The 27,156-nt window shown below is 39.6% G+C and overlaps 1 protein-coding gene across 6 annotated transcripts in view; it reads left to right on the top strand.

Moving 5' to 3' along the window:
- nup58 (nucleoporin 58) overlaps nt 1-27,156 on the top strand; it is a 114,547-nt gene that overhangs the window by 56,879 nt on the left and 30,512 nt on the right. For all 6 annotated transcript variants that reach the window (XM_068033607.1, XM_068033608.1, XM_068033609.1 and 3 more), the window contains 4 exons: nt 4,361-4,479; nt 9,668-9,750; nt 12,552-12,750; nt 16,041-16,139. In XM_068033607.1, coding sequence (XP_067889708.1) covers nt 4,361-4,479; nt 9,668-9,750; nt 12,552-12,750; nt 16,041-16,139 — 500 coding nt within the window. The remainder of the gene's footprint in view (nt 1-4,360; nt 4,480-9,667; nt 9,751-12,551; nt 12,751-16,040; nt 16,140-27,156) is intronic.

The following is a 27,156-nucleotide window of genomic DNA, read 5'->3' as shown; positions in this document are numbered from 1 at the left end:
GATTGGTGTGCATCTCCTGTGGGGAAGATTTTCCATCTTCCACTGAGTTGGCCTCCCGATCAGTTAAATTTTCTGCCCTGTGGTCATTTGGATGCAATATATCCTAGCCTGCATTGTGGAGTCATGCAGAACAAGGACCAGAGACATGCTGCGGGGGAAGATTGCGAACGCCTCTTGGCAGATAAAAACTACAACCCTTTCTGCTGACCTTTGAATTCTGAACTTGGGTCCTTGCAGGCTTCTCTGGTGTCCTGCATTCAAATATGGCAAATGGCAGGAAACTCAGCATGCACACAAATCAGATTGAGATGGGGGAAAAATGGCGTAGTGCATCCCCAAGCTCTTTTCTGGCCCCCTCCATTCCACATCCATTGGAAAACTGATGGGAAGGGATAAAGAAGCCTAGGTTTGTGTGCTATGCATTTTTAAATTACATATTTAGCTGCTTAAGAGAAACTTTATTAAAAATTTGACTTCAGGACTTGCATGCTGTTTGAATATGAAAAACCACAAAAACTTGTTATATGTTAACGTTACAGATTTTGGAAGAGTCCCTGGGACTACACGGTTGTGTTTAAACTGCATTTTTCAGAACAGACTCTCCAAACTTTGGAAGAACAACCATTTTTAATAAAATGTAGTGAACATAGATCCCAAGCAATGGTTGAAACAGAATATTTCTGTTAGATCTCCAATTTACTATCACAGAAAATCTATCCATACGACCATACGAATTAGGAGCAGAAGTAGGCCATTCAACCATGGAGCCTGCTCTGCCATTTAATAAGATCATGGCTGATCTGTTTCTGTCTCTAATACCACACTCCCATTTACCCATCTTAGATTCTTGTTAGGCAAGGGAATCAGTTAAAAATATTCAATGACCTTGCCTCCAGCACCTTCTGAGGCAGAGAATTCCAAAGTCGCACAACCCACTGAGAAAAAAATTTCTCGTTTGTCTCTGTCCTAAAAGGGCGACCCTCTAATTTTCAAACAGTGCCCCCTAGTTCTGGACTCACCCACAAGAGGAAACATCCCCTCCACATTCACCCTGTCAAGACCGTTCAGGATGTTATAAACTTCAATCAAGTCTCCCCTCACTGTTCTAAACTTCAGTGAAAATAAGCCCAGTCTGTCCAACCTTTCCTCATAAGACAACCCGCTCATTCCAGGTATCCATCTAGTAAACCTCCTCTGAACTGCCTCCAACGCATTCGCATCCTTCCTTAAATAAGGAGACCAAAACTGCACACAGTATTCAAGATGTGATCTCACCAATGTCCTGTATAACTGAAGCATAACATCCTAACTTTTATTTTCAATTCCTCTCATAATGAAGGATAGCATGCCATTAGCCTTCTTTATTACTTGCTGTACCTGCATACTAACCTTTTGTGACTCGTGCACGAGAACACGTAGATCTCTCTGCACCTCGGAATTCTGCAGTCGTTCCCTGTTTAACAAATACTCTGCTTTTTTATTTTTCCTGCCAAAGTGAACAACTTCCCATTTTCCCACTTTGTACTCCCATCTGCCAGATTTTTGCCCACTCATTCAACCTATCTATATCGGTCAGCAACCTCCTTATGACCTCTTCACAACATACTTTCCCACCTATCTTTGTGTCATCTGCAAATTTAGCTACCATGCCATCGCTCCCCTGATCCAAGTCATTGATATAAATTGTAAAAAGTTGAGGCCCCAGCACAGACCCCTGCGGGGCTCCACTCATCACATCCTGCCAATCAGAAAAGGACCCATTTATGCATGCTCTGTTTTCTGTCAGCCAGCCAATCTTCTATCCATGCTAATATGTTAACCCCTGCACCATGAGCTCCTACTTTGTGCAATAACCTTTTATGTGGCACCTTGTCAAATGCCTTCTGGAAATCCAAGTACAGTGTCATATTTTGTTGACAATTAATAACATTGTTAACTTTCATGAAATAATTATGCCTTCAAGTTGTTCTATTTTTGTCACTGTTTTAATTTCAATTTGATTAACATTTCACTTAAAAACAATTCAGTTCAATATAATATCGGTTGAGTAATGGACTAATTTAGATATCCGGTTTAAAAGTGAATGAGGGAGCCCATAATTTTGTTTGCTGAAACCTGGCCTAGCCCAGCAAAATAAGACCTTTTTCATTCAGACTTCTACATTATTTTTTGGGCAGTATCTGATGACCATGCAGATGCATCAATAATAATGACTTCATGAAGTAGTAATAGAATATTGTCCTGAATATAATGTGATGGAGCTAGAGATAAGAAATTTCATGCTCAACTGTTGTGATTGGAATTCAGTAGTTTTCATAACTGTCTATATTCCCTTATGATTAGAGGTATGACAGCACTAATAGCATAGCAAATGCAGTTTAAAATTTGTGACTTAATAAAGAGTTGCTAGTTGAACTTGCTACAAAAACAAAAATCTGATAGTCATTTCAGTCACATTTTCGCATTGTTCCCATTTGATAAAATCTGTTTTGCCAGCTAATGAAAATGGAAAGTTAGCCATGTAATGTGGCTCAGTTTATTCATTGTAGTTTTCTCATTTGCTTTATTTCATAAAGTGTCACCACTGTAGGCTCGGTTTGTTTTTCTACTCTCCCTTTTTCGCTATGTTACAGATCCATTTCCGTATGTCCTATGAATATCACATTATTGTTGAGGAGCAAAAACTTAAAGCTACTGTGAAATAACTTGGAAAAATCAGAAGCTTTTACTGTCTAGTTTTCAGTGTGGGAAATAATGTTTAAGTCTTTTACTCCAGAACTACTTACAATAAATTCTAGAGTATTGTTACGATCGCAGTAGAGACCATCAACTTTAAAACAAGAGGTATGAACTCTCCAGACCAGTTTAAAAAATTACACAAGACTTTGTTTTAAAACTTTTACTATAACAACTAAAATAAAAAATCAACATTAACTAAACAGGTAGTTAATACACTATTTTACTGAGAAAGGTATTTCCCATTAACTTATTAGCACACTTGAAAACCCACTCCACATTTATATGTTGCAGTGTTCTCATCGAAAGGCATCCTTGCAGTTAAAAGTCCCAAACTCCTCCTAGTTGCACTGGGTTGGGTCTTGGTGTTTTTCTCAAAACCAGTGTCCTTTTTGCTCACTTCTCCCGAGCACTTTCGACTGGTCTTCCGCTAATAAGGCAATCTCTGGAGACCCCGTTGGTCTTTTCTCCTCTGCAACCCTCAACTTAAAAATGAGGTTTCAAGTCTTAGCAGCCTTTTTCCTATAATGGTAATCTGAGAGCAGCTGTCTCTCTCGCTCGCTTTCTTTCTTTTGAGGCTGCCATTGACTGCTTGCTGGTCTTCATTTCTTACTTACAGCCTGCCTGACATAGGAAAGCCTGTTGAATTCATCAAGAACAAAGTCAATAGTCGTTTGCCTTTTACAATTTTCAGAGTCCATAAGTCTGACCAGAGCAAAACCACCTGGCCCTTCCTTTGTTTCCAGGTGTTAATGCAAATTGGAGTTGCAATTGTTTTCAGAGCCCCTAGCTCCCTGTTGCAATCGGAGTGTCTGAGAGAGCGAAACCCATTGTCCTTTAGGTGTTACCACCTTGTACCCTGCTTTCAAAAGCATCTTTGATCTGGGTTCCTGGTTCTCATGATAACAAAGATCTCTGGCTTGTCTCTGGGCAGAATGGATGTGAGTTCACATGTCTGCTCTGAATTCATTTTACAATGCATTAAAGATCACAGTTTTTAAAACATAACCATACTAGAAAGTTTAGTGTTCATAACAGTATTCATTTAATCTTTTTCTATTCAACTGTATTTAGAAGAACTTTTCAACATGAAGTTCAGTACAATTTACTAGATGATTAACCCATTTAATTGGATCAAAATACATTATTTGACCATATGTGTAGCTAATCATATTTACAGAGAATTAATGTACAATCCCAGTAATTTACTCTATACTGTGTACTCTTTCACTATAGAGAGCTAAAATACTGAGACCCTTGGTGTCCTCATGGAAACTAGGAATGGGCACTAAGTATCATCCACATGCCCCAAACAAATTAAAAAATGAGTAAACTTTAGAAATAAACCTTTGAGTAAGTACCATCAATTGTTTCCTGGAGAGTGTCTTGCTCATCTTGTTTCTCCACCCCACTTCCAAGTTGTCTCTTTCTCTTAAATAACATTAAGGATATAGTCAGTAACTCATCAAGTTTCTCCATTTGCCAATTAATGGCATTAAAGCTTAAGTTGGCGAAGTAGTCTTTTAAGCATTGTGTAAACAAATGATTATGCACATGAAAATGCTCATGTGCTACAGAGAATATTAACAAACCTGCTCAGCTAATTCTGAATTGTATTTGACAGCTATTTCAGACAGCTGGTTGAACAATTTGAGGTTCAATTACAGCAGTACCGACAGCAAATAGAGGAATTGGAAAATCACCTCGCTACTCAGGCTAACAGTTCTCATATGACTCCGCAAGGTTTGTATTAAAAAAAGTTCAAATGTTTTGCAGTACAAGGTAGCATGGTGGTGAATGCAGTAGGGTATCTGACTTCCCCAAAAGGATAGGTCCATATGTTATCATGCTTGTTTGCAGCAGTAGAGTGCGATACTACTCTTCCCCATGCAAGTTAGGATTGCCAAAAACCTGGAATTGGGGTTACGTAAGAGCAAAACATAGAATGGGAAAAAGGAATTCAGGACATTTAAGCCCCTTTCTTACACCACTCTTTCTCCACCCCCCACCCCCCCCTCACCATGTCCAACCTGTACTAGCATTCCCTCTTTTTTGCATTTCAATTTCCAGAGGGGAAACTATACAGGTAAAACTTCCAAAAGCCACACCACAAACTTGCTCCACATTATATTTCCAAATTGTGAATAATATGCGACATACTGTAGAAGCTGGAAATCTGAAATACAAATAAAAACGCTGGAAACATTCAGCTAGTTAGGTAACATCTGTGGAAAGAAGATATAACCTCACAGGTTTATAATCCTTCAGAACCTATTTAATCATCCACGAGGTATATCCTTGTAACTTTCAGTCCTATTTCTAGCTAATTGTCCAAGTATATACAGCACCTTGAGGAGAAGAAATTTCTAGCCTTGCCCGCATAGCAATTGGCCCTCTTTTGTATTTGTCTTCTAACCTTGCAGTCACAGTTTTTAAAAAATCAATTTGCATTGATCATGTCCATCACTTTTACTGTTTAAAGGCCATAGCTTGCAACCTCTCGATAATTGCTCTAATAAAAACGATTTCAGTTGTCAATCTGTTATAAGTCTCAAAATTGCTTTCATTCTTTTCTAAAACATCTTTGCTTCTGTTCAAATTTTTAATCAAATGCTCTTTTTCAGTGGAGGTTGGTGATGGGGCGCGGAATACAAAGAGTTTTTTAATAGTGCAGCATTTGTGTTTTTGGGTGGGGGGGTGGTGGTGGTGGTCTGGTTGGTAGTGCGGTATGCTCTTCATGGGACTGTAAACGCTGTCAGAACAGAAGGAAGCCATTTCGCCTATCTTTAATTAGCAGTTTGTGACAAGTCAGAGAGTCATTTATGGCACAGAAGGAGGCCATTTGGCCATTGAGTCCATGCTGGCTCTCCACAGAGCTATGCAATCAGTCCCACTCCCATAGACTACAAGAGCAGGGAGGTTATGATGGAGCTGTATAAAATGCTAGTTAAGCCACAGCTGGAGTACTGTGTACAGTTCTGGTCACCACACTATAGGAAGGATGTGATTGCACTGGGGAGGGTACAGAGAAGATTCACCAGGATGTTGCCTGGGCTGGAGCATTTCAGCTATGAAGAGACTGGATAGGCTAGGGTTGTTTTGTTTAGAACAGAGAAGGCTGAGGGGAGACCTGATGGAGGTATACAAAATTATGAGCATAGATAGGGTAGATAGGAAGAAACTTTGTCCCTTAGCGGAGGTGTCAATAACCAGGGAGCATAGATTTAAGGTACGGGGCAGGAGGTTTAGAGGGGACTTGAGGAAAAAAAGTTTTCACCCATAAGGTGATTGGAATCTGGAACGCACTGCCGGAAGGGGTGGTAGAGGTAGGAACCCTCACAACATTTAAGAAGTATTTAGATGAGCACTTGTAACACCATAGCATAGAAGGCCATGGGCCAAGTGCTGGAAAATGGGATTAGAATAGATTGGTGCTCGATGCCCGGCGTGGACATGGTGGGCCGAAGGGCCTATTTCTGTGCTGTATAACTCTGACACTCCCCACCTCGATCCCTGTAGCCCTGCAAGTCTTTTTCTCTCAGGTGACCATCCAGCTTCCTCTTGAAGTCATTGATTGTCTCTGCTGACACCACTTTTGTGGGCAGCAAGTTCCAAGTCATTACCACCAGCTGTGTTTAAAAAAAAAAGTGTTTCCTCATATTCACCCTGCATCTTTTGCCCAAAACTTTCAATCTGTGTCCCCTAGTCCTTGTACTTTTTGGAACCAGTTTTTCATTGTCTAACTTATCTAAGCCTGTCATAATCTTTATACACTTCTATTAAATCTCCCCTCAATCTCCTTTTTTCTAAGGAGTTTAACCCTAGCTTTTCCAACCTAACATTGTAACCATAATCCTCCATCCCTGGAACCATTCTGGTAAATCTCTGCACAAGGACCATCACGTCCTTTCTAAAGTGTGGTGATCAGAACTGGACGCAGTACTCCAGTTGGGGCCTAACTAGAGCTTTATAAAGGTTTAGCATAACTTCCCTGCTTTTGTAATCTATTTAGTAAAGCATATGGGATCTTGGGCTTCATAATCACACTCTCAATATGACCTGCCACCTTCAAAGATCTATGCATGTGAATCCCCTGGTCTCTCTGTTCCTGCACACTCACTTTAGAACTATGCCATTAAGTATATATTGCCTGTTCCTACTCCTTCTGCCAAAATGCATCACCTCACACTTGTCAGTATTAAATTTAATCTGCCACCTGCCTGCCCATTCTGCTAGCCTATCAACGTCCTGTTGCACGCGGTTTATATCATCCTCACTGCTTGCTGCACTTCAAAGTTTGATGTCGTCAGCAAATGTTGAGATTCTACTCTGTATTCCAAGTTCCAAGACATTGGATATTGCAAAATGCAGTGATCCTAGCACTGACTGTTGGAGAACACCACTGTCTACCATCCTCCAGTCTAAAAAGCAACCATTTACTGCAACTCGCTGTTTTCTGTCCTTAAGCCAATTTTTTTATCCAGTTGAACATTGACCCTCCGATTCCTTGAACCTCAATTTTGTTAACCAGCCTTTTATGTGGTACCTTATCAAATGCTTTCTTAAAATCCATATAAACAACATCCACTGCGTTCCCTTCATCAACCTTCTCTGTTACTTCATCAAAAATTTCAATTAGATTAGTCTCTCTCCCGCCCGCCTGCATTCTCGCCCTCTCTCGCCCGCCCCTCTGTGTGTTTTTCTCTCTCTCTCTCTCGCCCTCTCCTCTGTGTTTTTCTCTCTCTCTCGCCTTCTCCTCTGTGTTTTTTTCTCTCTCTCTCTCTCTCCCTCTCCTCTGTGTGTGTGTGTGTCTCTCTCTCTCTCTCTCGCCCTCTCCTCTCTGTGTCTTGCCCTCGCCCTCGCCCTCGCTCTCTCTTTGCTGTTGGTCATTTTACTCCTTGCTGGTCTCCTGCGCTCTCACTCCTTCCTGCCGCCGCTCTTTTAACTCCCCAGTGGTCTCGCTGTCTCCAATGAGCTGTACTGAGGTTTATGAATTTCACCATATTTTCATTCAAGACACTAATATTGACTTCTACGTTCTAGTTCGCAGATGACATTAAGTTGGGAGGCACAGTAAGTGGATGGGAGCAGGAATGGTCATGGTCAGACTAAGTGAGAGCGCAAAGGGGAAGGGTGAGGCTATCCATTTTAGATTTAAGATAGACCAGCTGGAATATTTTCTTAATGCTGAGCGACTAGGGACTAAGAGCAAAGAGATTTAGTGTTCGTGTACACATTCGTGCACAGGTACAAAAAAATAATCAAAAAGGATAATAGAATGTTGGTCTTTATTTCAAGAGGTTTGGAATTTAAAGATGAGGAAGTGATGATTCAGTTGTATAGAGCCTTGATCGCACCCTGTTTGACATATTGCGTTCAATTTTAGGTACTGAACATCAGGATAGTTATACTGTCTTGCAAGGGGTATAATGCAGATTAGCCTGAATGATACCAGACCTTAAAAGGTTAAATTATGAAGATGGGCTGCATAATTCTGGCTTGTATTCCATTGAGTTTAGAAGGTTAAGGGGTGTTCTAATTGACATTGAAAATGATAGGTTTCAAAAAGGTTAAGAAGGTGTACTGGATACTTTCCTTTCTTAGCCAAGACACACAATATAAGAGAAGGGATATTATGCTGGAACTCTATAAAACACTAGTTAGGCCACAGTTTGAGTACTGTGTACAATACTGGTCACCACATCACAGGAAGGATGTGATCACGCTGGAGAGTGTACAGAGGAGATTTACAAAAATGTTGTCAGGACTGGAGAATTTCAGCTATGAGGAAAGATTGGGTAGGTTGGGGTTGTTTTCTTTGGAACAGAGAAGGTTAGGGGAGGTTTAATTGAGGTACATCTATTATGAGCAGCCTAGATAGCCCTATTTCCCTGAGAAGTCAATAACCAGGGACCATAGATCTAACGAGGGTGGTTAAGGTCTGGAACTCGCTGCCTGACAGGGTGGTAGAGGCAGAAACTCTCATCACATTTTAAAAAGTACTTGGATATGCACTTGAAGTGCCATAACCTACAAAGTCTGTGGACCAAGAGCTGGAAAGTGGGATTAGAGTGGATAGCTCTTTTCTGGCTGACATGGACACGATGGGCCAAGTGGTTTCTTCTGTGCTGTAAATTTCTATGGCTCCTTTTATAAAGTCCTGGAAATATCGTTTGGGTAGCAACTTGTGGAGAGTATTTTGTGAGTGGAGGATTATTTTGGGCAGGTGTTTAAGTGGAGATGTACGTATTGATTTTGTAGCGATCAATCAAACACATGTTACAATTTTAAAAAAAATGCGATTTGCTGATTTTGTGAAGGGCATCAATGCTGAGGTATTGTATACTTTCTTCCACTTTTGTTTCCCAGTGTCAGCATCAAGCCTAGCTAGGTCAGGGATGGGACTGTGATTACAAGAGTAAAGCTTCCATTTCCCCCACACTGTGTGCCTTTTGTCAGGAATTGCGAGGAAATAACAAAACCTAGCTGTGTCAGTTGTTGGGAAACTGACAATCGAGAGGAAACAAACATCCTGAACAGAAGAATCCTGTTTGACGGCTTAACTTCATAAAGGAGCTATTTTAGCAAATATTAAATAACGTATACTAGTGAAATTTTGAGGTCAGAGAAACTCTAGGTAGGTAATTACTTGTAAATTAATTTCCCCTTGAACAGAAAAAATATCAGTATAATAGACAATGACATTCTTATGAAATATATGGATGTTGATGACGATAGGATTGTATTCAGCTGACAGTTCCCCACCCTCATAATAAAATAGCTAGCCAATGCTTGCACTTCAGTGGTGACCACTTAGATGAGTTATTTGGAGCCATATCTCAGCAAAAAGTCAGCACCTTTGGTAATAAACATTAGATGAGTAAAGGAATTTTTTGATTTTTGCTGTTAATCATTTTTGTCATCCCTACAGACTTGTCTCTTGCAATGCAGAAAGTATACCAGACATTTGTAGCCTTGGCTGCCCAACTCCAGTCAATACATGAAAGTGCCAAGGTATAGGCTTGAATTTCAGTATTTGCTTATAGTGTTAAAAATCCTTGAATTTAATACTTTTGAAGACTGGCAATATATTAGCTGTAGATAATGTTTGCCAGAATAGAAATGAATAGTATGCAAACTTCAGTTTTAGTGTATGTTCATTAACATAACTAACATCTGTAGAAAAATTATACTTGGAAGTTATGTGAAAAATGCCACCTCTGGAAAAAATATTGCTGAGGTTTTATTGTATATTTATATATTAAAATTAATAGGCAGCTCATCATATTCCATTTCAAAATACATTAAAAGCCCAAAATAAAAGCAAAATACTGCAGATGCTGGAAATCTGAAATAAAAACAAGAAATGTTGGAAATACTCAGCAGGTCTGGCATTATCTGTGGAGAGAGAAGCAGAGTTAACGTTTCAGGTCAGTGACCCTTCTTCAGAACTGTTCTGAAGAAGGGTCACTGACCTGAAACGTTAACTCTGCTTCTCTCTCCACAGATGCTGCCAGACCTACTGAGTATTTCCAGCATTTCTTGTTTTTATTACATTAAAAGCCCATATGTCCATAAATACCTGTAATGCCTGAAGGTGGTGCTGTGATGATAGCACATTACATGAAGTTGAAAACTACCATAATAACACCCATGGTATGTGGCTGGTCTCCGTTTGAAAGAATGTTTGCATCCTTGCTACTGAGTGACTCTACAGCAAATATTTGCTTAGGCCCCATGTCTTGAGTATCACCTTATGTGTTAATTATTTTAGAATTCTTATTTAGAGTTGCACAGCCTCCAGTTTTTAAAATAAATTCTGGATGTTTCATTATTTAAAGGATTATGGCCCTGTTAAAGATGGGGACCTCCTAAATTTTGAGAAAACCGGTGTCTACTTAGAGTTTGAACAATCAGGCCTCCTCAACATTAAACTATGCAGGACCTCATTAATGTACTAATGTTCCTAAAATTATAATACTTCTTAAAAACCTGCTATAAGAAAACTTTCAAGAGTCTGAGGATTTACTTTCCATCTCAGTGAATAGGCACCAGCGTTTTGAATGGCATTTGATAGCGTAAATAAGGAGAAACTGTTTCCAGTGGGGAAAAAGGTCAGTAACCACAGATTTATGGTAAATGAACCAGAGGCAGCATGAGGGAAAAACATTTATGCATTGAGTTATGATCTGGAATGCACTGGAAGCAGATTCAATGATAACTTTCAAAGGGGAATTGGACAAATATTCAAAGGTGAAAACTTGAAGAGCAATGGGGAAATAGGAGGGGAGTGAGGCTGATTGGATAGCTCTTTCAAAGAGCCAGCATAGGCATGATGGGCTGAATGCCTCTTGTGCTGTATCATTTTATGATTTCCTACAATGTATTTGACTAAATTCAGCGTTGGAAGGAAGAAACTGAATTTGCACACAACCAATCCATACAGCAACCATTCATAATCCTTGTGGTCGATCTTTTGTGGCACTGTTCATGGCTCGTCAAGGCCAAGTGCTATCTTCAGGTCAAGCAGAGTTAGTGGTTTGGGGGAGAAACTGGACGAAAGGGCAAAAAAAATGGGTATGGGTTTAGGAAGGAGTGAGAAAGTGTTGTGAAAGGGAGGGAAGAAACTTTTATGAGATCACAATCCTTAGTTTAATTATAATTGGAGACCATGCAGTTTTCATTAAAATTGGATCCTCGTCACTTAGCATAAAATTGCCCTATTCCCACCCACTGAGGTACTTCTCCAACACTCCCACTTTTCCAACCACCCCTCGGCCATTTGGGATACCTCCCTAGCCCACTCTGCTGTAATACATTCATAGACCCTTCCTTACTGAATCCCTCACTTGCCACTTCGCTATCTCTTCTTTCACCCTCTCTACTCATCTTTCACATCTCCTCCCCTTCACCTCCCCTTCCCTCCCTCCCTCTCCCATTCTTTCTCATCCTCCCACTTTCATTACCACCTCTCTCCTACCTTCCTGTTTCCTCTTATACTCCGACTTCCTTCTCCCCATGCCCATAACTCAGCTTGATCTTGGTCTTGGCTAGCCGTGTGCAATGCCATGGAAGATCAACTAGTCATGATATGAATGACGATGCAGTGTGGATTGGTTGTTTCTTCCTTCATACACTAAATTGCCAGTCTTGTCTACCTTGTAGGGAAATGCCATTCAAAAGACTGGTGCCTATCCAGAGATGGAAAGCAAATCTTCAGACTTTTTCGAAAGTTTTTATAATATCTGGTTCACAGAAATAGGGGAATCCTAGGAGCAAGTTCATGAGTTAAATTATCTCCTGTATATGTGATAGTGAATTAATCTGTATGAGTTTATATTTTGCCACAATCTAACAGTCTGGGGGGAAAAACTGAGCACCTAAATGCTGGTGTGTTGCCTCAACAAAACTCTAGTTACTTGTGCTGATTAACTCACCTATTGTGCTCCATTTGTACAAAATTTGCATAGAGTGACACTAAGAGGTTAGTTCATTTAATATTGAGCAAAATAACAAGGAACTTTTGTTGAAGTATTGTAGGAACCAAAGATACTGCACAGAAAATTGTTTGATCTGTTTGTTCTGCACATGTTTACAATTCTGATGATTGATATAATTGTGTAGTTGTCTTACTGATGGAATAAATGTATTGAACAATTCCTAAATATTGTAATACCTTTTATTTGTTAGCTCTGCAATAAATGATCTATTGCTTTCATTTTATTAGCCTGAACAACAAAATAAAGCTTTTTTTTAAACTTTGTGTAGTGTTATTTGGAGTTGTGCAGTGATGAAACTTGAGATTTTTTCTTTAGATTCTAAGAGAGCAGTATCTTGGCTATCGAAAAACTTTCCTTGGAGATGCTACTGATGTCTTTGAAGCAAGGCGTGCTGAAACTAAGAAATGGCAAAATGCTCCACGTGTCACAACTGGGCCAACTCCCTTCAGCATACCAAATGCAGCGGCAGTTGCCATGGCTGCAACATTAACACAGCAGCAACAGCCTGCTACAGGTCTGAATGTCTTCAAGTTATAGATGAATAGTGTTGAGACAAATATCTGGTTACAATGGGTCATACCATATAGAAAACAAATATATTACTCTTTTATTGTCTTCCTGAATACATCTCCATGGTCTTACTGCTCTATTAGAAAGTAACTAAGACTTTGTACTTTTTTTGTATTTAAAAAATGATTGAGATAAAATTAATTATTGATAACTGCATATAAAACTACTAATTTATGATTATGCAGGATATACAAAGCAATAATCCTAAAGCTGCAAAGTACTTAATCTCTTAAATTGGTATTTTCAAAGATCAATACTACAGTGATTTAGAAAATGTGAAGTGACCTTTTATAGTGTAAACATGACAAAGTTTAGTTTGAAGTGACCAGTGAGGCTTTTGAGTGTTGAATTATTGATTCACTAAATTCTGACGATAAATTTCAGAAAATTTATAATATTTATTAGAATTAATATGTTTTTGTTCAAAAAAACTTAATGAAAATATAAACTTAAGGAATGGCTAATGGGTGAATTTCAGGCATATATAGCCCTAAATTGTTTTGGGTTAGATTTTGCTTTGATTAACCTACAGGCTTGATACTACTGAAGGACACCATTACATACCATATCTGTTATATTTATACAATGAGGTATTTTTTCCCTTCATTTTATTCATGAAAAAGTGTTGTATAATATATTGGTATAGCAATGCACTGTGCAAGACATGGATTTATGCTTAGGTTCCCCATGTGGTGCATTCCTGATCTGAGGTGAAAGCTAGACACTTTTCCAAAAGGATATATTTAAGAAATGGCTCATTCTAATCTAGCTGACCCTGCAACTGTCCTAACAGAATTAACAACTTGTCACAGGCCTTGACAGATCAGATGCCCATCTTCTTTATTGTCAGTGGCACACTGGGTTGACTGGGAATTTTAAAATCACCTGGTTTATGTTTCGGTGAAATGCTCCTCACTAGAAAATAGCAGTTTTCCCATCATAGCTGCTATTCCAAGTAGAAACAGGGTGTCAGAGGTACAACATTAAACTGGCATTTTTTTCTTAAATTGTAGTTTCAGGGATAGCATTTTAAGAAAATACAGTGAATAAAAGTACCTTATGTATATCTTTTGTGAAGGTGTAACAAAGTTTACACAGGCAAGTTCTACAATAGTATTAGTACAGGTTGTTTTTTTTAAATAAAATAATTAGACACAAAAGAAAGGAGGTGAAGAAGTAATTAATCAGTATTAACATGCTGCATTTTTCTTATTACTTGCAACATATGGAATAAGATTCTGCCTTGTTTGACATATTTCAGAGCAACATTTAAAATGCAAATAACTGAATTTGCCAATCTCAACCACATAATGTTTCAGTTTTGTACAGTATTAAATATTTATTAACTTGATAACTCTCCCTTACCCCACCAGTAAAACTGGCCAGTTCGTATGTGATAAATTAAAATTAAGGATCTTTTAAACAAATAAAAAAAATGCTACAGCATATTTGCTATTTTAACTAGAGTTAATAGCAATATAAACACTTAGGTTAATGTAAGTTGGTAAAGTATTTACAAAATGAGGCTGCTAGAATAATGTGCGGGTAAGTTGGTGCACTTTTCATGTGCTATATTTTAATCAGTAAATACAATTTATAACTTTGCTTTCTGATGAAGCAGTAATAAAATTGTTCTACTGAAAAGTAAAATGTCTTATTGGCCAAAATAAATCCAATTCTGCCCGTTATTGTAATATTACAAACACACTATGCGATACTATTTATTTTATTATATACAAACACGCAGTGCCATAGTTGCCTTCCATATAACACTAGATTATGACACTGGCTTGATTATGAAATCAGTCTTTGTAAACTATATATATTATATAATACTGCGATATCTGTAAAATTGTTATGTTCAAATCATTTGTGCGTTTGGCTCTTATCATTGTTCTTTGAAATCTTTATATGATACAAAGAGACAGTCTCAGTTTACTTGACCTAAAGGGACTGAATTTTTGAAAGATGGGGAAGAGCAAATTTGCTTAAAATTTTTCCGCTTAAACCATCTTTTAATTAAATGTCCCAGCCATTTTTTAAAAAGATATATAATGTTCCTTATTTGAGTATTCAAAACTTATTTACAGCTTACTCAATTTTTTATGTATTTATTGATAGCCGCAGCAATTAAAAATGTATTTCATGTAAAATATAAAATTATAGCTGTGTAAGAATTGTCAAAAGTTTTGAAATGAAGCCTGAATAGGCACACAAAATGATACTGTCTCTTTACTTAAGGATTTGATCCATAATTTGCTTAGATATTTCCTGGCTTTTCTTTTGGCTTAATTTACAGTTTTCCAGTTCTATACATCTTCCAAATTCTCTCTTTGACACTTAAAAGTCTTCTAGAATATCAGAAAACAAAGCAATATTATGTTCTAACTTTAAGCAGGGCAAAATAAGTAGTGTGTTTGAACTGTGAAAGTGTGGATTTGTTAAACCTACATTTGGAGTGTAAATTCAGTGGTGCCTTTTCAAACTGTGCACGCAAAGAAATTCACTTCTCGTTTGTAACTGCCTTGAGAACATGAATGATTTATTCCCTCACTTTATAAAAGGTTGCCTAATTTCAAACTGTAGTGCACTAAAATCAAGATTATAGCAGTTATGATTTTAAAAAATGAAAATTGCATTGTTATGTTACCATGTAATTGAGATGTTTCAAAACTAAACAATAAATTGAGCCATGAAAGATCTTATTGTCTTGCTTCTTTATGTATCTTGTTCATTTAAAAAAAGTATTATTAAATTGATTCACAATTTAGTGCAATGCATGTGCAAAATCTGTCTATATATAAAATTGGGGTTTTGTCACGATGTAAGCTGTTGATTTAAAAACTAATATTTGGCACATACCATTAGCTTTTACTGATCATACATACTAGCACATTTTATGAAAATGTAGGGAGAAAATAGTTGACAGAATAGCTCTGATAGGATTTTATATGATTCAGTCTGCATACCTTTTAAAGTGGATGAATTGACCTAGAAAAAGAGACAAGTTAAAATTTAAATAACATAAATATGGATCAATCTATTTTTAATATGTATTTAAGTTAACAATTTTTGGTCTAGTTCTAAACTAGTTCTGAACATTACATTACTGTTTGCTTCTGTTCATTGTTTCAAGAATAGCAGTAGTAAAAAGATCTTGTATTGGAGAGTTTTATATATGTTCAATAAAACTACTTCTGAGTAAGGCAAAATTTTCTGATCTTTCTGTACTAGGACCACAACCACCTCTGGGAATTAATTTCGGAGCACCATTCGTCTCGGGTATTGGCACAGGCTTGCAGTCAAGTGGCTTAGGCTCCTCAACCCTTGGAGGTACCATTTTAAACCTTTTTAATGTTGGTTTTCAAATGCACTAGATCAATTAGTAACTACAAGATAGATCCAAAATGTAAGCTATTTCCCTAATCAAAATTTCCTTCCATAGGACATGTCATAATTTTCAAATACTTTGCTTCTTTAAAGGAGGTTTGTGTTACATTTGGTCAGTGAGTCGTGAATTAACACAATATTGACACAAAAATGTTTAAATGTATTATTTGGAGTATCTAGAATTTTGGTAAAGAACTGCCCTATTTCCACATAGTTTTGAAAGGTAGTGTCGCCTTAATTACAACTATTTTTGAGGTTTTCACTAAATTTGTCCAGTAATCGCCCTATTGTATTGTGCATAAGTCTATAAGAACTGTCAGTGTCTTAGGCTTTGTAGTTGTAAACTGTCCATATTTGAACACTTGTCAGCTCAATTTAGAAAAACGTCTTTTACGAATTTTCACATTTTCTGCTCTCAGTTATTAGGGCAATTTGGAAATTACTTGCATCAGTTTATATATAGATTTGTGATTTCATTTAATTAAATGCCGTTTGATTTCAGACAAATTTTTTTTGAAGTGCTTTCAGCAGATGCAGAATTTATTTAAGAAGCCTGACATAATGGATTTGCCTTTTTAATAGTTTAAAGCTGCTTTCTAACTCTGCAAAGCAATTGCGACCACATCAGTATTTCTTCTTCAATAAAAAAGCAAAATACTGCGGTTGCTGGAAATTTAAAACAAAAACAGAAAATACTGGAAATACTCAGCAGGTCAGGCAGCATCTGTGGCGAGAAAAACAGAGTTAATGTTTCAGGTCAATGACCTTTCATCAAAACTGGTATTTCTTCTCCCTCTTTACTTCTTCACCCTCCCACTGATGGTTTCTGAGGAATATTGTAATTACAAATAACCAATATTAAATCTGATAAAAGGCAAACTGTAGCAAAAACAAAAAACAATAGAAATATGCAGCAGGTGTGTCAGCATTTGAAAGGAGAAAAAGAAGCTCAACTTTCAAGTGTAGACACTTCATGAAAGCGACCTGAAACATTAACTTTTTTTTTAGTTGATGATGAACCTGCTGTAGATTTTTGATATTTTTGTTCTTCCTCTCTGTGGCAAAGGTCTGAATATCTTCATGGAATGACCTTGCACGATGTTGATTGTACCCCACACAATGTCCATTTACAATAGTCTAGAAGTGACGCAATTTTAAATAGTTCATATTCCAACCACCCAGTCCCCCCACCAAAAATAATCAAGATTTGAAAGTTTGTGAAAATTATGTTTGTATGATATGATCTGCCTGTGGGTAAAATGTTTGCAAAACCATTACAATATTTATAATCAGATCAATCATAAACCTGTGCCTCACTTGTCATCCATTCAGCTAGGAAATGGATGAATAAACTGCCAATTGAAGCTTCTTAATCTGTAAGTTTACTTATTGTAACATGTAGGCAGAATAAGACGCAACCTTTTAGCGGCAGGTTTCCACTTCAGCTGTGTAAGTTGATCTACAGTCTACTTGTAATTCAACGCCCTTTAATTCAAATTACCTGTAAATAAGAAGTACCTGGCTGTAACAGGAAGGAAATTAAAAGATTCTTGATAAGCAAGGGGGTGGAAGGTTTGGTAGAAATGTGGAGTAATCAGTTCAGCCATGAACTTATTGAATGGCAGAGCAGGCTCAAAGGGTCGAGTGGCCTACTCCTGCTCCTTGTTCGTATGTTAACAGATTAAAATCAAAAGTTAAAGTCCATGTCCTTAGGAAAACACTATTTCATCCCAGAGCTATCTCTGATTAGATAAACACTAGTTTTCACATTGCCCCACCATATTGAAAATTGTTGTTTATTCATCATATACAAATACTATTTAGTCCACAAAATAGTAATGTGTTCTGTAGTTGATGCTGCAGATGAAACGACTTACTTTCTTTTTAACTTATTCCAGTTCCCCAAGTTTTACTAACTTTCCCTTTCTCTAACCTGAATTTCACAGCCCAGTAAGAAGAATAGGTAGGCATTTTAGTTCCATATTTGTATTTTGTAGCCAGCCACTATAAAGTACACTAAATTGGTGTGCTATGAGCAGGAAAGAAGCAGCTACTAAGATTGGGCTGTGATGCCTGCAGTAGTGTATCATATAAAATGTCTACCACATCTTGCAAGTTCACAGTTGTAACCATCTAATGAACTAACTACCACAAATATGGTTTGTGAAGTTGTATAGTTAATTAGTCTGTTTTAATGATTCTATGTGCTTTGTATTACTAACCAGACTGTTGTCATTATTATTGATATGAAAATTGATTTAGGTTGGAGGGTTGCCCCTCATCTTAATTAACCCTGACCTGAGGTACTCTCTTGAGTTCTTTGGGAAATTAATACATGTATCAGCAACACTACCAATATTATGCTTATGAAGTTGAGAGCAGGGAATCATTTTCGGTTTCTTTTCACACCATTAGTACCAGAAGATGTGTGCTGGACTGAGGTCAGCAAGTTAATTTTAGGGCATTTTGACTTTTTCCCACTTCAGTGTATAAGCCTTGAAATTCTGGGCTTTGCAATATACTGTCCCCATTTTTCCATTTCAAGTTTTTTTTTTTTGGTTTAATAGAACAGAAGCATGTCTCCTCCCTTTCCCATTTTTTTTCCTCACCCTGACGGATTGTATTGCAACTCAGCTGTTAAATCACAAGTGAAATACTAACCCAGATGTGCTGATTGACTTTCTAGATCTGTTATCTCTAATCAGCTCATCTTAGTCCATCCATTCAGAAATAACTGCCAGTCCTTGCATTGCAGCAGATAATTGGTTCTTAAATGACTCCAATGTTTTCAGCCTATATCTGGAAGTTCATTCCATGTTTTGTCACCCTTTCTGTGAAGAACTACTTCCAATTTTGCTGTTCTGCATTGGTTGGTGATGTTGAGAGTTGACTCTTAGACTTTTTCAAACTCATAATTGGGTATTTCAGCACCATTCATGGATTACATGCATCATCCATGGGTCACCTATTATTTTCTTCCCATGTGCAGTACTTCACATTTGTCTACAAGAAATTTCATTTGCCATTGTTTTGCCCACTTACATATTTTGTTCAACTCATTTTGTAATTTCTTGACTGCTTCCTTTGACTCCACTACTCCTCCAAATTTGTTACAATGTGCAATGTGTGACCAGTTTGTTTTGAGTTTCAGAATCCAAATCATTCAGACAATCATTGAATGATAACACAGAAGGCGTCCATCTGGCCCATCATGTCAATGCTGACTGTTTGAAAGAGCAATTCAATTAGTCCTACTGTGTTGGTCTTTTCCCATTTTTCCTTTTCAAATATTTATCCAATTCCTTTTTGAATCTACTTCCAGCGGCCTTTTGATCATGACGACTCGATGTGTTTTTAAAAAAAGTTTTCCTCATGTTGCCTCTGATTCTTTTCCCAATTACCTTAAACCTGTGTCCTGTGGTTACTGACACTTCTGCCACTGGAAACATTATTTAATCTATCAAAGCCCTTCATGATCTTGAACGCCTCCATCAAATCTCCCCTTAACCTTCTCTGCTCTAAGGAGAACAACCACAGTTTCTCCACATAACTGAAGTCTTTCATCCCTAGCACCATTCTAATACATTTCCTCTGCACCGTGTCAAAGGCCTTGACAGCTTTCCTAAAGTGTGGTGCCCAGAATTGATCACAGTACTCCAGCTGGGGCCTAATCAGTGTTTTTTTTTTATATAAAGGTTTGGCATAACTTCCTTGCTTTTGTACCTTCTGTTTATAAATCCAAGGCTCCCTTATGCCTTTTAACAGCTCTCAACTTATCCTGCCACTGCAGAGACTTACGTGTGTTCACTCCTGGGTCTCTGTTCCTGTATCCCCTTTAAAATGTATCATTTTAATTCATATTGCCTCTCCTTATTCTTCCTATCAAAATGAATTACTTCACACTTCTCTCTGTTTAATTTCAACTGTGTGTCTACGTCCTTCTGAAGTCTGACACTATCCTCCTCATTATTTACTACATTTCTGCGTTTTGTGTCGTCTGCAAACTTTGAAATTATACTCTGTATATCCATATCGAAGTCATTAACATACATTAAAAAGAGCAGTAGTCCCAACACCAACACTGGGGGGGACACCACTGTACACTTCTCTCCAGTCTGAAAAACAACTATTCACCACTACTGATATATATTAGGATCAGTAATGATCCCAGGAGACCCCACTTAGTACTCTTTCCCCATCTCCCACAGCAGCATAATTATTCTAACTTGGTTTCTGTACTTCAGCCCTTTCCAAGATTTCCACTGAATTTTTACAGCTTTAATCTTAACTATTATCTGTATCATGATGCATCACAACTGTTTTGGACAGGCTAAAATAGACCAGTTGGCCTTTCCCTGCCTGACATTTTCGTATGTTTTTAATGGTCTTTTGTGTGGAACCTTGTCAAATGCTCTTTGGAAGTCGAGGTGCAACGTGTAACAGAGCTTTCCACAATCCACTTAGGATATCTCTTCCTCATTACAGATTGGTCAGGCAGATCCCCCACTTCTGAATACAAGTCAGTATTATACAAATATATACTAAGTTTATATTAAGTTGATATTGTACAGATAATCTAGTTTACTCCTGATCAGTTTAATTTATTTTACATCAGATTTAAGTAAGACTAATGGATATCAAGTTGCCTGGAGCTGTTTTATCTCACTTTTTAAATATGGGCACCATGTAAACCTAATTGTGATTGACTAGTACCTCCCTATGTCCCTTATAATGTTTATCTTTCTTTCTTTGGCCTCCTTGTCTCGAGAGACAATGGGTAAGCACCTGGAGGTGGTCAGTGGTTTGTGAAGCAGCACCTGGAGTGGCAATAAAGGCCAATTCTACAGTGACAGACTCTTCCACAGGCGCTGCAGATAAAATTGGTTGTCGGGGCTGTTGCACAGTCCTTGCGCTTCTGTCTTTTTTCCTGCCAACAGCTAAGTCTCTTCAACTCGCCACTCTTTAGCCCTGCCTTTATGGCTGTCCGCCAGCTCTGGCGATCACTGGCAACTGACTCCCACGACTTGTGGTCAGTGCCACAGGACTTCAAGTCGCGTTTGCAGACATCTTTAAAGCAGAGACCTGGACGGCCGGTGGGTCTGATACCAGTGGCGAGCTCGCTGTACAATGTGTCTTTGGGGATCCTGCCATCTTCCATGCGGCTCACATGGCCAAGCCATCTCAAGTGCCGCTGGCTCAGTAGGGTGTATACGCTGGGGATGTTGGCCGCCTTAAGGACTTCTGTGTTGGAGATACGGTCCTGCCACCTGATGCCAAGGATTCTCCGGAGGCAGCGAAGATGGAATGAATTGAGACGTCGCTGTTGGCTGACATACGTTGTTCAGGCCTCGCTGCCATAGAGCAAGGTACTGAGGACACAGGCTTGATACACTCGGACTTTTGTGTTCCCTGTCAGTGCGCCATTTTCCCACACTCTCTTGGCCAGTCTGGACATAGCAGCAGATGCCTTTCCCATGCGCTTGTTTATCAATGCCTCACAAATCAATAATCTAATCTCTTTAACTTTCAGGAACAAATACCAACTATTGCTGGAGATTTATTGGTTTTGGGGCCCTTTTCACCTACCTAGGGCTTTCACCTGATCTATATCAGTCATTAATTTTCCTTGGGTTATCTCTGTTTTGAGAAGGCATGTTGCTCATGTCGTCCCTTGCGAACACTTGCAGAAAGTAATCATTCAGAATATTAACTGTCCTTTGCTCAATTTCTGTTTCAAGCTCATTTGGATTTTTCTTGTGATTCTCATTTCTTCGCTATCTGCCTTACTGTTGAAACACTGGACGAATTTTAATATCATGGTTTACTTCTACAGCAGTAGGTCTCTTTGGCCCACCACCCTTTTAATGTGTTTCTGCATGCTCCTGTACTTATCCCACTGAATCTTGTCTCTCTTTCTCTGTACAGGATTTGGAAGGGTAACATTTTTTTCCTCTTTTTATTTCATGTTTGGTTTAATTATGCATGACTTCAAATTGTTAATATTTCATCGGAACTTGCTCGACCTGGGGCATATTCGTGTTTCACACTGAAAATTTATGGGGGTGTATTTCCTTGGGCTTCTTTCACTCCTCCACTGTAACTTTGGCAGAAACCTGCAAGTGGAAAGTGGTTTCTGTGGAGTTATAGCGGCAGAGCAGGAGATGCCCTGCAGAAATCCACCCCCTAAGCATTTGAAGCTTTTCCATTTTCCATCTGTTATAGAGTCATAATGGCACAGAAGAAAGCCATTCAGTCCATCGAGTCCATGCTGGCTCCAGAGCAATCCAGTCAGTCCCACTCTATCCCTGCAGCCCTGAAAGTTTATTTCCCTCAAGTACCTATCCAATCTCCTTTTGAAATCATTAATTGTCTCCGTTTCTACCCCACCTTGTAAACACCAAGTTTCTGGTCATTATCACTTGCTGCGCTTTTAAAAAAAAATAGTTTTTCCTCACATCTCCCTTCTATCTCTTGCCCAGAACTTTAAATCTCTGTCACCCTTTCCTTGTACCATTAGCTAATGGGAGCAGTTTTTCTTTGTCTACCTTATTTAAACCTGTCATAATCTTGTACACGTCTATCAAATCTCCCCTCAATCTCCTTTGCTCCAAGGAGAACAAGCCCAGCTTCTTCAAACTAACCTTGTAGCTAAAATCCCTCATCCCTGGAACTATTCTGGTAAATTTCCTTTGCACCCTCTCAAAGACCCTCACGGCCTTCCTAAAATGTGACCAGAACTGGGCGCACTTCTAGTTGTGGCCTAACGAGTTATACAGAAGTTCAGCATAACTTCCCTGTTTTTTATACTCAATACCTCTCCCAATATTTCCTGCCAGCTTCAAAAATCTATGCACATGAACCCCCACCCGCCAGGTCCCTCTGTCACTGCATACTCTTTGGGCTGGATTTTACCAAGCCCTCGACTTCGGGCTCTGGTGGGCGGGGTGCTGCTGAAGAGGCCCGCCATGGACCTCTACGCTGGGAGGGCCCAGCCTGATCCTCCCGGTGGCGGCAAGTCTCCGTGGCAGCCCCCCACCGCTGGCCGATGGGAGTTTACTTAACAAATGTTAATGAAGGGAATAAATACGTTAAAATACACTCACCTGCAATCTTGAGGGCCCGCTGCAATCTTCGGTGTGCGGCACTCCCACACCTTCAATTTCCCGTTCGGGGAAAGGCAGCGTGGTTGGGAGGATGTATGATTTACAGTGCGGGAGGGTGTAGGGGATGGTGGGAAGGGTTGAACTTCAAACTTTATGTAGTCTGGGAGTGGTGGGGGGGAAGGGTCACATTTAAAAGAGATGTGTTTTTGGGTGGGGAAAGGGCAAACAGTTATTGTAATTGTTATGGGGGGGGGAAGTGGCATTGGGAATTTATTTACTTAATTTTGGGGAGGGTAAGGCTTTAAAAATTTTAATTGGGCAGCATGGGCTGGCTGTCCTTTAAAATGGTGCCAGTGCCTGCGCACAGGCAGCTGACGCATTGCTGGGGATGGACAGCCCGCCCTCTCCCCATGATTGGGGGTGGGGGCCGCCCTGGCTATTTAAATGAACTGACTCACTTGAGATCGCAGCAGCTGTTTGGCGTGCGGCCGGCCATTTTTGAGTTTGCCGCTGGCTCTGAAAATCCAGTCCTTTAGAACTGTGCCTTTAAGTCTATATTGCCTCTCCTATCCCTTCTTCCAATGTGCATCACTTCACACTTCTCTGCATTAAATTCTATCTGCCACTTGTCTGCTCATTCTGCTAGCCTATCAATCTGCTTTTGCAGTTGATTGGTGTCATCCTTACTGTTTGCCACCCTTCCAAGTTTGGTATCAGCAAATTTTGAAATTTTACTCCATTCCAATAGTGGTCTTAGCACTGTCCCTTGGGGGACACCAGTATCTACCATCCTCCAGTCTGAAAAACAATCATTTACCAGACTCGCTGTTTTCTATCCTTAAGCTAATGTTTTATCCAAGCTGACACAACCCTCCTATTCCATGAGCCTCAATTTTGTTAAGCAGCCTTTTATGTGGTACTTTGTCAAAGGCTTTCTTAAAAGCCATGTAGACAACATCCACTGCTTTCATAGCGTCATAGAGAGATACAGCACTGAAACAGGCCCGTCGGCCCACTGAGTCTGTGCCGACCAACAACCACCCATTTATACGAATCCTACATTAATCCCATATTCCCTATCACATCCCCACCATTCTCCTACCACCTACCTACACTAGGGGCAATTTACAATAGCCAATTTACCTATCAACCTGCAAGTCTTTGGCTGTGGGAGGAACCCAGAGCACCCGGCGGAAACCCACGCGGTCACAGGGAGAACTTGCAAACTCCGCACAGGCAGTACCCAGAACCAAACCCAGGTCGTTGGAGCTGTGATGCCGCGGTGCTAACCATTGCGCCACTGTGCTGCCCTCATCAAACTTCTCTGTTACAGCATCAAAAAGTTCAATTAGTCAAACAGGATCTGCCTTTTACAAGTAAGTGTTGGCTGTCCTTAATTAACTCAAACCTCTCCAAGTGCCTGTTAATTCTTTCCCTGATTATTGTTTCTAAAATCTTACCCACCACTGATGTTAAACTGTTCTGCAGTTACTATGAGTATCCTTATACCCTTCCTTGAACATGGGTGTCACATTTCAACTTTCCATTCCTCTGGCACCTCCCCTGTATCTAGGGAAGTTTGGAAGATTATGGCAAGCCCACCTCCACATCCCTTAGCAACTTGGGATGCAAGCCATCCGGACCAGGCAGCTTACCCACTCTAAGCATAGCCAGTCTATCCAATACCTCCTGCCTATTAATTTTCCCTCCATCAATTACCACTGCCATCACAGCTTCTATCGATATTTTGTTAGCATCCTCTTCCTTAGTGAACACTGATCCAAAGTACTCTGTATTCCAGCCTTGCCCTGTGCCTCTAAGCATACATCACCCTCTTTTGTCCCTAATAGGCCCCACCCTGCCTCTTAGTACCTGCTGGCTATTTACTTGCTGGTAGAAGATCTTTAGGTTACCATTTATGTTAACTGCCATTCTATTCTCATATCCCCTCTTTGCCAGTCTTAATTTCTTCTTCACTTCCCCTCTCAACATATTGTATTTGGCCTGTTTCTCACTTGAAGAATTCACCTGATATGCATCATACACCCACTTTTTTTGGTTTAATCGTATTCTGTATCTCTCTCATCATCCAAGGAGCCCTGGCTTTGATTCCCTTGCCATTTCCCCCCTTGTTGCAATGCACCTAGCCTGTACCTGAAACATCTCTTTAAAGATCACCCCTTGTTCTGTTACAGTTTTTCCTATTGGTCCTCTTCCAATTTAAAAATTCTACTTCAGATTGCTCCTTGCTCTTCTCTGTTACTAATCGAAACCTTATGATACGATGATCACTCTTACCCAAGTGTTCCCCCACAGACACTTACTTGGTTCACTTGGCCCATTTGGCCCACCTCATTCCCCAGCATCAAATCCAGCAATACCTCCTTTCTAGTTGGACTAAGAACATACTATTCAAGGAAGTTCTCCTGAACACACTTCAGAAATTCTCCCTCCTTTCCCTTTACTGTAACATTACTGCACCAAGAGAAGACACCCCACCTAAGTGAATTGTTTGCTGCGTGTCCATCTTTAGTAGGTAGAAGGATGCCAACCCAACATTATTCCAATCGATATTTGGATAATTAAATTCCCCCCAATATCACCGCTCTATAGTTCTTGCACATCTCTTTGATTTCCCTGCAGACTTGCCCTTCTATCTCTTACTCACTATTTGGAGGCCTACAGAATAGCCCCAGTAGTGTGATCATACCTCTATTGCTTCTTAACTCTAACCAAATGGATTCCGTACTTACCCCTTCAAGGACATCCTCCCTTTCTAACACTATAATGTCTTCCGTAATCAGTACTGTCACCCCACCTCCATTTTTCCTTCCCTGCTTTCCTGAGCACTGTATCCTTGAATGTTAAGCACCTAGTCCTCACTATTTTAAAGCCACATTTCCATCATTGCCACTACATTAAATTCCAACGTGGCTATTTGTGCTTGTAACTCACCAACCTTATTCACCGTACTTTGTGCGTTTACATACATTCTAAACCTGTCCTTGTATTCCTCGTCGCCCTTTTTAGTCTGCTCCTATTTAATATGGTATTACTTCCTTCCCTAGGACTAGCCAACACTCTAACTCCTTTATACACCTTATTCCTATTTTCTACGACAATAAGTGGTGCCCACTTCCCTGCCAATTTAGTTTAAACCCTCACCATCCACATTAATGAATCGCTGCACGAGGAAATTGGTCCAAGTCCTGTTGAAATGCAATCTGTCCCTATTGAATATGTGCCTCCTGCCCAAGAACTGGTCCCAATGTCCCAAGAATCTGAACCTCCTGCACCACGACTCAAGCCACACATTGATCCTCCCTATTTCTACTCTCACTAACACTAGATCCAGAGATTGCTATCTTCGAGGTCGTACTTTTTAACTTCTTCCCTAGCTCCTGAAAGGCCTGACTGTAGGATCTCAATACCTGCACTCTCTGTCATTAATACCAACATGTATCACAACTTCTGGCTCACTCCGTTCCCCCTGCAGAATATTCTGCACCCTCTTTGTGATGTCCTTTACCCTGACACCAGGGAGGCAACACACCATGCAGGACGCATGATGACAGTTGCAGAAATGCCTGTCTGTCCCCTAACTCTGGAACCTCCTATAATGTCTGCACTTTTGCTCTTTGCTGTTCCCTCCTGTGCAGTGCCATGGTCTGGACTGCACTCCTTCAAGGTGTCATCACTTCTAGCAGTCTCCAAAACTGAGTACCAGTTTGAGAGTGGCACATACCCCAAAGACCCCTGGAGCTCCTACTCACCGGATGGCCACCCATCTACTATCCTGAACTCTCTCGCCTGTGTGGTGGCCACCTTCTGGAACATACGATCCAGGAAACTCTCGG

This window comes from Heterodontus francisci, chromosome 6 (assembly GCF_036365525.1).
Source record: "Heterodontus francisci isolate sHetFra1 chromosome 6, sHetFra1.hap1, whole genome shotgun sequence".
Taxonomy (NCBI): domain Eukaryota; kingdom Metazoa; phylum Chordata; class Chondrichthyes; order Heterodontiformes; family Heterodontidae; genus Heterodontus; species Heterodontus francisci.
Note: the sequence above shows the minus strand (reverse complement) of the source record. Positions and strands in the feature narration are given on the sequence as shown.